The sequence below is a fragment of the Rhincodon typus genome, chromosome 21 (assembly GCF_021869965.1).
Source record: "Rhincodon typus isolate 14 chromosome 21, sRhiTyp1.1, whole genome shotgun sequence".
In the NCBI taxonomy this organism is placed as follows: domain Eukaryota; kingdom Metazoa; phylum Chordata; class Chondrichthyes; order Orectolobiformes; family Rhincodontidae; genus Rhincodon; species Rhincodon typus.
Genome location: NC_063352.1, coordinates 42,135,180 through 42,150,581, shown reverse-complemented (window position 1 = coordinate 42,150,581; position 15,402 = coordinate 42,135,180). Strand labels below are relative to the sequence as shown.

At 41.5% G+C, this 15,402-nt stretch overlaps 1 protein-coding gene across 2 annotated transcripts; it reads left to right on the top strand.

Annotated features, from left to right (window-relative positions):
• Positions 1-135: 135 nt before the first annotated feature.
• Positions 136-9,426, top strand: cpsf4 (cleavage and polyadenylation specific factor 4). 2 transcript variants are annotated; one of them, XM_048609753.1, is made up of 6 exons: positions 136-289; positions 1,085-1,180; positions 1,852-1,945; positions 5,072-5,147; positions 6,169-6,342; positions 8,275-9,426. In XM_048609753.1, the coding sequence occupies exons 1-6, from the start codon at positions 142-144 to the stop codon at positions 8,341-8,343; spliced, it is 657 nt and encodes a 218-aa protein (XP_048465710.1). In that variant the 5' UTR covers positions 136-141; the 3' UTR covers positions 8,344-9,426. The 2 variants fall into 2 exon arrangements, with proteins under 2 accessions (XP_048465710.1, XP_048465709.1); XM_048609752.1 differs by having other exon boundaries at positions 6,166-6,342.
• The last annotated feature ends 5,976 nt before the right edge of the window (positions 9,427-15,402 follow it).

The following is a 15,402-nucleotide window of genomic DNA, read 5'->3' as shown; positions in this document are numbered from 1 at the left end:
ACGTCTGCCTCTCCGAAATCCCTGTCTGTTCACTCTGCATCTTTTCCTCATCACAGCCCCTGCAAAAATGAGGAGAGCTGTGAAGGGCCCTGTGAGGAGGGACTGATCTGTGATTGAATCTGCTCTTGTTGTGTAGGTGGGATGTGCCCTTTTCGTCACATCAGCGGCGAGAAGACAGTGGTGTGCAAACACTGGCTGAGGGGCCTCTGCAAGAAAGGAGATCAGTGTGAATTCTTACATGAGTATGACATGACCAAGATGCCCGAGTGCTATTTCTATTCCAAATTTGGTGAGTGCTTTCAGTCTGTGGTTTCCAAACTGACCCAGGTGTCTGATTGCAGTTGGGGATGGGAGTGACCAGGCTTTGTATATCCAGTTACAGCAGATTGGTTGAGATAGCACTTTAGCAGCACATCACAGTTTTCCTACATAGTAGAGCCATAACATTGTGATTCTATATTGTTAAAACTCTGATTATTTAAGGCTTAAGAATAATGTTAGCTGGTTTGTTTTCTTTTGGGCACTATTGTGGGCTTTATTGGGAGCTGGAAATGTACTAAGATTGGTCAAGAGTTGGTGAAAACTCTCATTGCGTGAAGTCTTAGCTGACCTTTCTGATTTAGAAGATGCTGTGTGTTTGTAGCGCGTGTATCTTTATTTACATTTTGTAGGCTCTTTAATTTGAGTCTATCTTCCTCATCAAGAATGATTTACTGTTTGGGCGTGTCGCAACTATTGAAGCTGTTCTTTCTAATGCTTTTAGCATCATCTGTCCCCTGAAACAGATTGTCTCATCAAAACTGAGCTGGATATGGATAAAATCTAATTTCTTCGTACACTTGAGTTAATTTAGGGAATAAACTGTCACCAGCCTGAGGACACTTAGTTCAGTTGAAGTATTCGGAAAGGAAATGGGTTGGTTCCTGAATCCTTTTTGAAGGTAGTGGGTTATGGTACGGCATCAAGGCAGAAGGGGGAATTGAAAGGATCCAAGCAAGGTCTGAATAATGGAGAGGGAAGGAAAAACAACCTGCTGCTTTCTCCTTGTGTTCTGTGTTTTAATTTCTTGCTTTTGCTTCTGTAGGAGAATGTAGTAATAAGGAATGTCCATTTCTACACATTGACCCTGAGTCCAAAATCAAAGACTGCCCCTGGTATGACCGAGGATTTTGTAAACATGGTAAGTGATGAGCTGTGGGAAAAAAACTGAAGAATTGGCTTCCTCTGGTTTTCTGTCATGTAGGTGTTTCTTGCCGTGTATTGGCAGAAACCTGGCAGCAGGTCACTTTGTCCAACTCTCGACCTGGGAATGAGTTGTGGCCTGTTGGGCACCTGGTCCAGGTTGAACCTGCTGTTGACACAGGTGTACTCACCAGGAGGAGGCGCTCAATGGTGATCCGAAACATCGTGACCTTCTGTTTTTTTTAAAAATACTACCTTCTGCCTCTTTAATTGAGGCTTTTGGGGGCAGTTATAGTGGCACAGCTCCCACGCTGCCCAAAATCAGCTTTCCTAAACTGCGCTGAGTGAAGTTTTAAGATTGAGATTTCTGTCAGTGTTGGGTGAGCATATTTTTATTTTGCTTTTGTAATTTGTGTATTGTCCAAATGAGAGAAATTTTGTAAGTATTGCTCACCAACATTAGTTGGGTTTATAGCACAGAAGTTTTAAAGCTTTTAGCAATAAAATGCTTTTAAGCAGATGGAAATGTGTACAGCTAGGATTGGTCAGACCCTTTGTGATCGATCCTGCTCAATTGTGTGGTACTCCTGGTGCCATGGGTACATGATTTGTTATTTGCTGAAACATAATTTTAGTCAGTTACTGATCTTGAATCTTGTGTCGTTATAGGTCCACTGTGCAGGCACCGACACACACGGCGAGTCATCTGTGTTAACTATCTGGTAGGATTCTGTCCTGAAGGCCCCAGCTGTAAATTCATGCAGTAAGTACACAGCAAGGTAGGAACATTAGAACGAGAGCAGGCCATTCAGTTCTGCCACTCTCTTGGATCATGGATGATGTCTACCTTGCTTCTGAGCAGTCATGATATCAGAAGTCATGTACATACTCTTCATTAAGAGGGTGTTCAGCCAATGTTAGAGCTGTCATGCAATGTTAAAGGCTGTTACCATGTGACTTAATGGGTGTGTAACTCTCTGCCACTTATAGGCACAGTATTGATTGAACGTTGTGGCCATTCACTTCGTAACATTATAGGTGTCTTTAAAGGTTGCCAAGTCAATTTGTAACAACCTATATAATTTTATTGAGCAATACTTTCTCTAACTACAGGCTAAGTACAGTCTAAGGTTGAGAAGTGATCTAAAGAAAATCTTGAAATGGTAATTGGATTCGATAGGGTGGAATTGGAAAGGTTACTTCCTTAGGAGCAATACAGAACAAGGCATACTCTTCAAATTTAAACTGAGCCACAATGGAGTGAAATTAGGCAGAACTTTCTCCACACGAAAGGCATCGGAAATCATATGCTCCAAAAATACTGAGTATGTTGGAAGTCATTTGGAATTTCAGAGAGATAGTGGACTTTTGTTATATAAGGGTAATAAAGATCTGAGGAAGGGAAATGGATTTGAGGCACAAATCGCCATGATCTAAGGTGATTAACAGTGTGGACTTCAGGGGCTGAGTGGCTTCTATGTATTTTTAATTCATTGCAGGCAGTGCCTACGCTCCAGATCAAAGGGTGCCTGAATAGGATGCATAAGCAGAGCTTTAATTATTAATGGTGTGCTTTGAAGTCAGAGTTTGCCAGAGTTCTGTGAGTCACTTATTTTCCTTCAATGAGTGGGCTAGGTAGAGTAGTTAGGGTGAAACTGTTCCATGTGTAAAAGGAACAAAATCAAGAGTCAGGTTAAACTAGCCACCAGTCATGTCTGAGAAGAGAGCAGCCCACTGATTTTTATAAATGGCGACTTTATAAATGGTTTAGTCTTCGATGTAAGAGGCTTGATCAGTCAGTTTGCAAATGACATGAAAATTGGTGGGGTGGTAGATAGTGAGGAGGATTGCTTTAGATAATACAGAAGGATATAGATGGGCTGATCAGTGGCAAATGGAATTCAATCCAGTAAGTGTGAGATGATACACTTGGACAGGACAAACAAGGTAAGGGAATACATGATGAACAAAAAAATCCTGGGAAGCATTGAGGATCAGAGGAACCTTGGTGTCTTTGTTTTACTGATTCCTTCAGATAGCAGGACAGATAGACAAAGTGGTTTAGAAGCCATATAGGGTACTTGTCTTTATTAGCCGAGGCATAAGAGTTTTAAGAGCCGAGAGGTTATGCTGAAACTGTATAAAACATTGGTTAGAGAGCTAGCGTATTCTGTGTGGTTCTGGAGTCTACTGGAGGGTGGCACGGCGGCTCAGTGGTTAACACTGCTGCCTTACAGTGCCAGGGACTAGCATTCAATTTCACCCTTGGGAGAATGTGCAAACTTCACACAGACTTTCTCCCCATGTCTACATGGGTTTCCTCGGGTTCCTACAGTTAGGTGGTTTGGCCATGCTAAATCGCCGATAGCATACAGGGATGTGCAGGCTGGATGGATTAGCCATGGGAAATGCAGAGTTACAGGGATGGAGTAAGGGAGTGGGTCTGAATGGGATGCTGTTCAGAGGGCCAGTGTGAACTTGATGGGCCGAATGGCCTGCTTCCGCACTGTAGAGATTCTGTGATTATAGGAGTGCTTGTTAGCCGTGGAAGGTGCAGAGGAAATTGGCCACAGAACTTCAACTATAAAGAGAGACTGGACAGATTGGGATTGTTTTCCTTGGGGTAAAAGAGATTGAGAGGAGTACATGATTTGAGATGTATAAAAATTGAGGGAGAGGGTGGACAGGAAGGAACTTTTCTTGGGGGAGGGATCAATGACTGGGTGGATAGATTTAAGGTAACGGGCAGAATGTTTAGGGAGGATATTTTTCTCACAGAAGTGGTTGGGAGTCTGGAGCCCACTGCCTGTAATGGTGGTACAGGCAGAAAACCTCAAACGTTGAAGGAGTTGGATATGCAGTTGTGATTTTAAGGCCTACAAGGCAACGAGCCAAGTGCTGGAAAATGGGATTAGAATAGTTAGGTGGTCATCTTTGACCAGCATAGACCTGATGGGCAATAGGGGGCTTTTTTTTTCTATGTTGCAGACACTGTGTCAGGACGTGGACTTAAAGTGATTTTTAGAAGAAGCAAGATGATGCGTGGAAATCTTTTTCAAAGAGTTGTATGAAATGCATTGTTTGAAAGTGTGGCCGAGGCGGGTTCAGTTGAGGCATTCAAGAGGGTATTTGATGACTATTTGGATCAAAATAATGTACAAAGGTATGGGGCAAAAGCAGGAGATTGGCACTAGGTAATGATGCTGATTCGAAAAGCCAGTGCAGGTGCTATAAGACTTGTGTGTCCTTTGTATGTTAAACTGTGAAGCGGAGGAGCCCAATAAACCTTAGATTTCGGATCTTATACATTGATTTAATTACTGATATGACTGTTGACACCAATGATCCTATCATGAAGGTCAACAGTATATCCTCATCTCTGATGTTCTCAGATTGGGCACGTTCAAAACAAAAGCTGACTTTTGAAGATAATTCTACTTTGCTTAACCCTTTTTCCTGTTCACCAATATACTCTTTCATTCTGTTCTTTTCATTTTTAAGTATTTTCTAGGTCATAATCATTTTATTTAAATATGTTTGAGAGATTTCACTTCCAGAGTCATACAGTAAGAAAGGCCCATTGAATCTGCACTGACAAAACTACTCTAAATCTACACTAGTCCCACTCTCCAGCCTAACATTATGATACTTCAGGTGCTTATCCAAATACTTTTTAAAGGTTGAGAGGTTTCCTACCTCAACTACTTTCCCAGCCAGTGCATTCCATATTCCCATCCCCTCTAGTGTACCTGGCCCGGTGTCAATAAGCACCGACCTCAATTAAAGTGCTTTACAGCGTCTCAATGCTGGCCTCTTTCATTGCTTGCCTTCCGTGCAGGTGGCTGTAGGGATTTGTTTAGAATAACTCGGTTTTTATTCTCCCTTTCAGCCCTCGTTTCGAGCTGCCAATGGGAACTGGTGTTGATCAACCACCGTTACAGCAACAGCAACAGATACTCCAAAAGGTAAGCCTGAGCTACTGTGCATTTTTTTAACAAGATTATTTACTTATTTTGTACATTACTCTCTTTTCCATTCATTGAATGCTGGCATATCTTATGGATCTGGAAGAATCTCTGTTCTCAGCCTTTGCAAAGTGATTGTATTTATTCAGGTGATTGAAGTATGTTGCTTTACTTTCCCTTACTGGGTATTAAGGATGTGTGCCAACTCTACCAAGATTCTTTCTGCTCCCACTCTCCATTTACATTATGTCCTTGGGGTCAGCTGTTACTACTGCATCTTAGTGGAACAGTATGTAGATATTTGGTGTTGCACTAAATCATACAGAGCAAGAGACACCAGATAAGATCCTTGTACTTTGCTGAGCGAGTTCATTTTAGTGGGGCCAGTAAATATTATGCTAGCTTCATTAACCATAGGCCAGAACGAGTTATTGTTCCTGCTATTCCAGCAATTGTTTAAAAAGTATTGTGTTGAGCAAGGACAAGGTGAAGCTGAACAATGGACAGATATTTTCTAAGCAACCTGTTCAGAGATGTTATTACATCTTATTACAATTTCTGGACCAGGTGGGACTAAAACCAGATTGCCTGGTCCTGGACAATGGGAACCATTGCTCAAGTAGCCTGCCTACCATATTTGAGCTCACACATGAAGAATGGACAGTGTGAGGTTGTGTGGAATTATCTGCAGCAACATTTTAATCCTTGTGTTGGTGATAATGGGAGGGAGGGAAGGAATTCATGTACTATTGAACTGTTAAAAGTAAAATTAAAAATCTATTAAAGAAGGAGATATGAATCTCAACCTGATTTTAATGATAACACTCTCATCTTAGAAGTCATGTGTTCAATCTCTAACCTGGAGATACACCACCATTGCTGAGAAGTAAGTTTATGTGGTTTGAGGTTTTTTAATTCAGCATTGTAATTTTTAAATATTTTTATCAAGTTACATACATCAACTATGACGCATAGAGTTTTGGCAAAATTGCTCTTATACGTTTCTTTCTCTTTACAGCAGAATCTTACTCCGTTTCTTCAGCGGTCATCCTCTCTGGTACAGATTCCTAGCACCAACATAATCGTAGGGCAGCAGAAAACAAACACACAATCTAGCGGATCAGTGCAGCAATCTCAATTTCAGACATTGTCAAATCGAGGCCCTAGACCTTTGGAGCAAGTCACGTGTTATAAGGTGAATGATGGCTACTTGATGGGTTTTTTTTGTCATTCAGAAATAATTTCACAAGTGAAGATGATTCAATTACTTGTGAATGAATTGCTGAAAAGGAAGCTTCGTGTCTTGCATTTAAGACATTTTTAGGAATGCAAATTCAAGGGGGAAACCAGCGTTATGAGAGGAGAATGTTGATGTTTTAGGGGGTGGCACGGCGGCTCAGTGGTTAGCACTGCTGTCTCACAGCGCCAGGGACCTGGGTTTAATTCCAACCTCAGGTAACTGTCTGTGTGGAGTTTGCACATTCTCCTTGTGTCTGCATGGGTTTCCTCCAGGTGCTCCGGTTTCTTCCCACCGCCCAAAAATATGCAGGTTAGGTGGATTGGCCATGCTAAATTGCCCATAGTGTCCAGTGTGTAGACTAGGTGGATTAGCCATGGGAAATGCAGGATTACAGGGATTAGGTAGGGGGTGAGTTTGGGTGGGTTGCTCTTTGGAGAGTCGGTATGGACTTGTTGGGCTGAATGGCCTGTTTCCACACTGTAGGGATTCTATGAATGAACTCTGGTAGAGGCAATGTCAAGAAGAATGCACCTAATAATGCTATCGTACCTTTCTTCTGAAACACTAGCATTTATTACCCATTCCCAATTGTCCTGGAATATAATGCTGACCCCTCTTGGAGTCATACAGCATGGAAACAGACTCTTTGGTCCAACTCGTCCATGCGACCATGTTCCCAAACTAAACTAATCCCAGATGCCTGCATTTGGCCCTCAGTCCATTTGGTATAGGTATGCCCACATTGCCGTTGGGAAGTAAGTTCCACGTTTTTGATCCAGGTACAGTGATGGAATTCTATAAGTCAGGGTAGACTCTGGCTTGGAGCAGAACTTGCAGGTGTTCCCATTCATCTGCTGCCTTTGTCGATCAAAGTAGTAGAGCTACTGGTTTGGAAGGTGCTGTTGAAGGTTCTTAGTGGGTTGCCACAGTGCATTTTGTACATAGTACACATAACTCCCCTCTGTGCACTGCAGGTGAAGTGAGTGAATGTTTCAGGTGATGGATGGGTTTGATCAAGCCAGCTGCTTTGACCTGAGTTATGACTATCATTCACTCTGCTACTTTGTTTCAGACTATTTGAGGACAATTAATTTTGAAAAGTCATTAGTGATCATTTACTTTGAGTAGTCTATGAAGTTTCCAGGTAGTACAAGTCTGGTATATTGAATATCACAAACAAGAGCTAGGAACAGAAGTTAACCACATGGCTCTTTTTTTTGTTATTCACTTGTAGGACATGGGCGTTGCTGGCTGGGCCAGCATTTATTGCCTGTCCCTAGTTGCCCTTGAGAAGGTGCTGGTAATCTGCCTTTTTAAACCGCTGCAGTCCATGCGCTAAAGGTCATTTCCAGTATACAGTTTGATACCCGGTGGTCCATTCAGTTTCATTTCTTTGTTGAAATTTCATTGCGATTGATACAACTGAGTGGCTTGCTAGGCCATTTCAGAGGGCAGTTGGTCACATAGACATTGTAATTGCCATTGTTTGGAATATGTAGACCTCAAATGATTTGGGTAGTGATGGGTTCTTGCTTCACCTGTTTATGTATAGTCTAGTACACTTATTATCTACATTCAAATGGGCTTACTTCATTTAAAATATATTGCAACGTTATATCTGGTATACAAAAGTTTACAAAAGGAAAAATCTTTTAATTGCATATGGATCCTTGAATCAGTGCAAAATGAACTGTATTGTCCTAGTTGATGCTTCTTTATTAATTACCAGAATCAGGAACAATTGTGAATTTTCTCATTGTGCATCTCTCAGAATCTATCACCCAACAATGATGACTTAAATGTGCTTCTCTTGTTGTATTCTATAACTGACTTTGTAGTCTGCAGATTTCTGACCTCAAAATAAATTCTTGTGCTTTTTTTTTCCAGTGTGGTGAGAAAGGACATTATGCTAACCGATGTACCAAAGGACACTTGGCATTTCTTAGTGGTCAGTAGCAGAGTCACTGGTGAACAATATGTTGGAAAACTCTCAAGTTCTATTGATGCCCCGAATGGAATGTACATTATTCTTGGATGGGTTTGGGAGTTGAAAAACTTACTTTATCTTTTTTCTCCCCACCTCCCTGTGCCCCCGTAATGCACATTGTGACAGTTGTTACTGAAATATGTGCACTCTTTTAAAGTTTAGTGTCAGGAAGCACTACACTGAAGAAAAGCTACTTAGAATAGCTTCTGTTTGTACCGTTTCCAGCCATATTCTTTAATATCCTTCAGCTCCTATTTTTCAATGAAACCAGGTACAGAATTGGCAATGGATTGGATTGGTAAGACACTGAGGGAGAGAACAATGCAGATTGCTAAATTGTGATCTTTATATCACATAATTTGTGCATTACTTTTTTTTTCCTGTTTCTCCAGTTGTATTCTTCCAATTGTGAGGGCAGTTTTGAGTGTTGAGCTGAAGCTGTGTGTAGACTGTTTATAGAGGCCTTTTGCAGGCATACCTCTCAGCTCTGGTGGCAACAGCTCAATGCCTTGAGCAGATCTGCAGTTCTTTGTAGAACCATAAGATTGGTTGGTCTCCGTGTCTAATATAAGTCTGATCCTTTTCTCTAGCGCAGCTGTTATTGAGTTGCTCTGATTGAATTTAAACATTTCAGAAGTATGTACGAATATAAAAATGGTAGGGAAAGGAGCTGAGAACATCCTTAATCCTATTTCAGTGGATGGATTCGTTCCAGGCACAGGAATAGTATCCTGATACATTGTGCCACTCAACCTCATGTTGACATGAAAACCAACAGAAAATCCTGGCTAGATATCAACTTGGAAACAAATATGTCTGTTGGATTAGCAAAATAATGATTAATGAGGGTTACTTTAGGTAGAATTACTTGCTAGGATATCTTATTAATTTGTCCTGTGCGTTATCACATTTTATAGGAAAGAGGTTTTTAGTTTTGTGGCAGAAGAAAAATGCAATGAGAGTTGCAAAAATTCTACTGTTGAAACCTAAATTACCTTATGATTGTCAAGTGTTCATTTTTATCCAATTTAATAAATATTTTTTAACAAAAATGTGCCTTGTTTTGTGTCATTATGTAATCTTACTCCACGTATGTTCAGTAGTATTACCTTCTATTACTCAATTAAGTTCTTGAAATGGAGATGCCAGTGTTGGACTGGGGTGGACAAGGTCAGAAATCACACAACACCAGGTTGTAGTCTAACAGGTTTATTTGAAATCACAAGCTTTCGGAGCATAGCACCTTCGTCAGGTGGAGTGAAGAGAAGCACACAGGCACATAAATTCTAGGCAGAGAGATCAAAAGATCATACAGGTAGTGTGAGTGGAGTGTTGACAGGCTGAATAGTAAGTCTCTGCAGGTGATCAAAAGTGTCAGACGGTGTGAGTAAAGTCAACAGCTGAATAGCAAGTGAGGGGATGATCTATAATCCAATTGTGGCAGAGAGATAATTACAAAAAATTAAAAATAAAGTAGTGCTGAAAACCAAGCAAATGGCTGGAGTAACGTGATAGATATGAGTCACATGCTGAGGGTCTAACCAAAGTAACAACTAATCCAAAATTGTAAAAACTAATTAAGGTAGAGAGATTGTAACAAGTTATCAAGGTGATGGTTTCAGTAAGGTAGATTTTACAAATACAGGACAGCGTGGTGGGGTTACATGTAGCACAACATGAACCCAAGATCATGGTTGAGGCAGTCTTCATGGGTTTAGAACTGGGCTATCAGTTTCTGCTCAGCAGTTCTGCGTTGTGTATCTCGAAGGCTGCCTTGGAGGACGCTTACCCGAAGATCGGAAGCTGAATGTCCTTGACCGCTGAAGTGATCCCCCACTAGGAGGGAACGTCCATTTGGCGATTGTTGCATGGTGCCCATTCAACTGTTGCCTAAGCATCTGCATGGTCTCGCCAATATACCATGCCTCGGGCATCCTTGCCTGCACGGTATGAGGTAGATTACATTGGCCGAGTCGTACGAGTATCTGTCATTTACGTGGTGGGTGGTATTCCCACGTGAGATGGTAGTTTACATGTCAATGATCTGACATGTCTTGCAGAGGTTGCAATGGCAGGGTTGTGTGATGTGGTCGATGTTGTCCTGAAGGCTGGGTAGTTCGCTGCAAATGATGGTCTGTTTAAGGTTTGGCGGTTGTTTGAAGGCGAGAGGTGAAGGTATAGAGATGATCTTGGTGTGATATTCGTCATCATCGATGACATATTGAAAGTTCTCCACTCCAGGGAAATACTGGAAAATGAAGGGTACTCTATTGGTTGTGTCCTGTGTCCGCCTTCTGAGAAGGAACTGGCGATTGATGAGTTGAACATCATATCCCATTCTTATAAGGGCATCTTTCAATATCTTCAGGTGTCCATCGCGTTCCACCTCGTCTGAGCAGATCCTGTGTATACGCAGGGCTTGTCCATAAGGGATGGCTTCTTTAACATGTTCAGCATGGAAGCTAGAGAAGTGCAGCATCGTGAGGTTATTCATGGGCTTGCGGTAGAGTGAGGTACTGAGGTATCTGTCCTTGTGGAGATGCGTGTGTCCAATAATGAGAATGATTCTGAAAAGTAGTCCATGGTGAGTCTGATGGTGGGACAAAACATGTTATGTAGTCATTTCAGTGATTCCTCGCCATGAATCCGAAGGAAGAAAATGTCATTGATGTATTTGGTGTATAGCGTTGGTTGGAGATCCTGTGCAGTAAAGAAGTCTTGCTTGAACTTGTGCATGAAAATGTTGGCATGTTTGGTTGCAAATTTGATCTCCATGGCTGTTCCGTGTGTCTGAATGAAGAGCTAGCTGATGAAGGTGAAGACGTTGTGGTTGAGGGTGAAGCAAATGAGTTGTAGGATGGCATCGGAAATTGGCATTTGTTGGTGTTGAGTACTGAGGCTGTTGCAGCGATGCCGTTGTCATGAGGGATGCTGATGTAGAGTGCCGAAATGTCCAATGTGACGAGGAATGTTCCTGGTTCGACTGGTCTGTGGGTGCTGAGCTTCTGTAAGAAGTTTGTAGTGTCACGACAGAAGCTGGGGGTTCCCTGTACAATGGGTTTCAAGATATCCTCGACATAGCCAGAAAGGTTCTCACACAGGGTCCTATTGCCTGACATGATGGGACGTCCAGGTGTGTTGGCTTTGTGCCGGAGCGGAGAAACTACGTCATGTTCTTTGCAGCCTTCAACATGTTATCAATGACCATGGACATCTCTCCAAGATCATCCCTATGCCTCCACTTTGCGACTTCAGACAACTGCCAAATCTTAAAAAGTCATTTGCAGTAAACTACCCAGCCTTCAGGACAACGTCGACCATAACACCACCCAACCCTGCCACGGCAACCTCTGCAAGATATGCTAGATTGCCAACATGGATACTACTAACCACCACATACTAAGCAGATACTCATGTGACTCAGCCAATGTTGTCCACCTCATATGCTGCAGGCAAGAACGCCCCAAGGCATGGTATATTGGCTAGACCATGCAGACGCTATGGCAACGGATGAATGGACACTGCACGACAATTGCCATACAGGATTATACCCTCCCAGTCAGGGAACACTTCAGCAGTGAAGAACATTTGGCCTCCGATCTTCAGGTAAGCATTCTCCAAGGTGGCCACTGAGATACACAATGTAGAATAGCTGAGCAGAAACTGATAGCCAAGTTCCGTTCCCATGAAGACAGACTCAACTGTGATCTTGGGTTCATGTCGCACTACGTGAAACCCTATCATACTGTTCTGTATTTGTAAAATCTTCCTTTACTGTCTTGTTTTGACACCATCACTTTGATAACTTATCTCTCAACCTTAATTAGTTTGTATGGTTTTGGATTACTTGTCACTTTGGTTAGACCCTTGGCATGCAACTCTTGTACCTATCATGTTATTCCAGTCATTTGGTTTGTCTCCAGCACCATCTTATTTTCAATTTTTTGTAATTATCTCTCTGCCTCATTTAATCGGATTATAGGACATCCCTTTGCTTGTTATTCAGCTGTTGACACCTTATCCACTCTGTCTGACACTTTTGATCACCTGCAGAGACTTATTATTTCAGCCTGTCAACGCTCCACTCATACCATTTATACGATCTTTTGACCTCTCTGCCTATAAATTCTGTGTCTGTGTGCTTCTCTTCACTCTACCTGATGAAGGAGCAGCGCTATGAAAGCTTGTGATTTCAAATCAACCTGTTAGACTATAACCTGGTGTCATGTGACTTCTAAGTTCTTGAAATGAATTGATTGAAAGGTTTTCTTTTAAGGATTTTTTAAATCAAGTGGGGGATGCTTCTCAACATAAAATGAGGCCTCAATTAAGATTGTTGAGAAAATGTGGGTCAGAGTTTTCTTCATAATGGGGAAACTTGGATGAAGGTGCAATCAGCGACCATGCAACATGTTGATAACGTTGAAAATAAAATGCATGTTAGCTCTTCCATAGTTCAATGACTGCTTATTGAAAAGCATCATTATCTATATAGCAGTATTAGGTAATGCATTTACTCATTGATTCCAATGTGTGTTGGGTAAGAAAGGAATGTAGCAAGAAACTGAGGTTGACATTTTTAAAACAAAAAAGTACTCGTACACAGCACTTGGATTTTTTTGTTCCTTTAAGTGATCATATAGTGGTTGATTATGTGACGATGCTGTAGCTCTAACAGGTGTATTTTCTCCTGGTTTCTTTTAAGAGAGGGATTGAACAAGATGTACCAAGCAGTCTGCGGTAACGTAAACGGCTTGTGAGGCCTTGCAGTTTTTTAAATGGAACCAAAGAAGAAGCCTGGGTGGGTGTGGTTAGCTCTCACAGAGCAGGATTTCTAGGGGTTTTTTATTTAGATTTTGGATTCAGCAGAAGCTGCTGGAGTGTTGAAGAAGTAGGAGTTTCTTTTTCCCCCCCCTCTCTCGGTTACAGCTAGAAGCTGGGGTTTCTCTTCCTACTGTGGGTGTTATATGTGAGAAAATCTGATTTCTGAATTTGTCTCTTTGCCAAGGGGTGTGTTTATGGGATGTCCGTATATTGGAACATTTAATTAATAATATTTACTGTATCTATTATTCTGTTAAGTTTTCCAATAGAGTTGTTATTCTAAACTTTTTTCTTTTTTTTTTGTTGAATTTTAACTCTTGTGCTTAAATAAATTGTGTTTTGCTTAACACCGAATAGTTTGACCAAGCAAATTGCATCTGGAACACAGCACTCTACATTTGCTTTTAAAATAAGAAAAAGCTGGGGTCTAGGCTTCCTTAAAATATTTTGTGGGGGGGCGGGGGGTTTGGTCCATAACAATTGGAACTCTAATAGTTAGGATCTTCATCTACTGGGACTGCATTCTTAATTGGAAATATGAAGGAATCTATTTACCTCTTCTTATATCATCACATTTTCAAAGAAATGAGTGTGATGGAATACTCTCCACTTGCAGGATGAATGTAGCTCCAACAACACTTGTAATGTTTGACACCATCCAGGACAAAGCAGCCTGTTTGATTGGCAGCCAACCAGCATCTTAAAAATTCAATCCCTTCATCATTAATGCACACTGGTAGTGTGTAACATCTACAAGGTGCACTGCCGAAACTAAGGCTCTTTTGACAGCACTTTCCAAAACTGGGAGCTCTCCCAACTAGAAGGATAAGGGCAGCAGATGCATAGGAACACTATTGCCTGCAAATTCCCTTCCAAGCCACAAAATATTCTGACTTGGAAATGTATCTTCATTTCTTCATTGTTGCTGGGTCAAAATCCTAGAACTGCCTTCCTAACTGCACAGGGTGTACCTGCAGCACAGGAACTGCAGAGGTTTAAGACGGTTAACAATATCTTAAGGGCAATTGATGAGCAATAAATGGTTTAGCCTGTGGTGTATGAATAAACAAAAACAAGGCTAAATGGCAATATCAGAGATAGTAAAGGGTCCCGACCTGAAATGTGAACTTTCCTACTCTGATGCTGCCTGGCTTGCTGCGTTCCTCCAGCTCCACACCATGTTATCACTAAATGGCAATATAACAGCTACTTATTGAACAGATGTAGAACTCCCATCAAATCAGACTCCTTGATGTATTAAACATGACTAATGTTCCTGTCTTGAAACATGTAAAGAAAGATCTTGCATTTATTCAGCATCTTTCATGACATCCCAAACAGCTTTTCAATCGATGAAGTCCTTCTACTGTGTATTTATTTCTGGGCAAATGGAATAGTGAATTATAGAGCCAAAGTCATACAGCATGCAAACTTGTCTGTGCTGACCATATGTTCCAATCTGACCTAGTCCCATTTGCCAGCAGTTGGCCCATGTCCCTCCTAAACCCTTCCTATTCGTATAACCATCCAGGTGCTTTTTAAATGTTGTAATTGTACCCACCTCCACCACTTCCTCTGGCAGCCTGTTCCATACACAAATTACACACTGTAAGATCCCACAAATAACAATGAAGTAAATTATCCGTGGAATAGGGTTTCTACTTCTCTTTGGACATGGGTGTTGTGGTGCAGTGATAGTATCTCTACTTCTGAGCCAGAAGTTCTGGGGCCAGGTCTTACCTCTGAATGCAATGGTCACAGGAAACAGGTTACAACATATCCATACAGGTTCATGTAAAAGAACACTGAACATGTTCTGGGAGATGTCATCACATGATCACTCATCTTCTACTGCATGCCTCCTCACTCATGCCATTGGTTGCTCAAAATGACAATCATCACAGAGCCCTGCATTCCCATGGAATGTAGAATTTCAATGTGTCCCAGTTTCAATTTTAGAAAACATGGTCATCCAAATGTACCCAAAGTAAAGCTGACATTTCCGGTCAATCATTTTATTTAGACAGTTCTTAGAGATATAATAGGTTTTAAACAAATGGAAAGGGAAGGAAAGACGTAGAGATGAGAACAAAAGGGCACGTCTGTCTTCAGTCAGCCTTGCCCAAGCTCTGGAATACCCACCCTGACCTCTCCACCTCACTATCTTCCTCTCAGATGTTTCTTAAAACTGACCTTTTTGACGG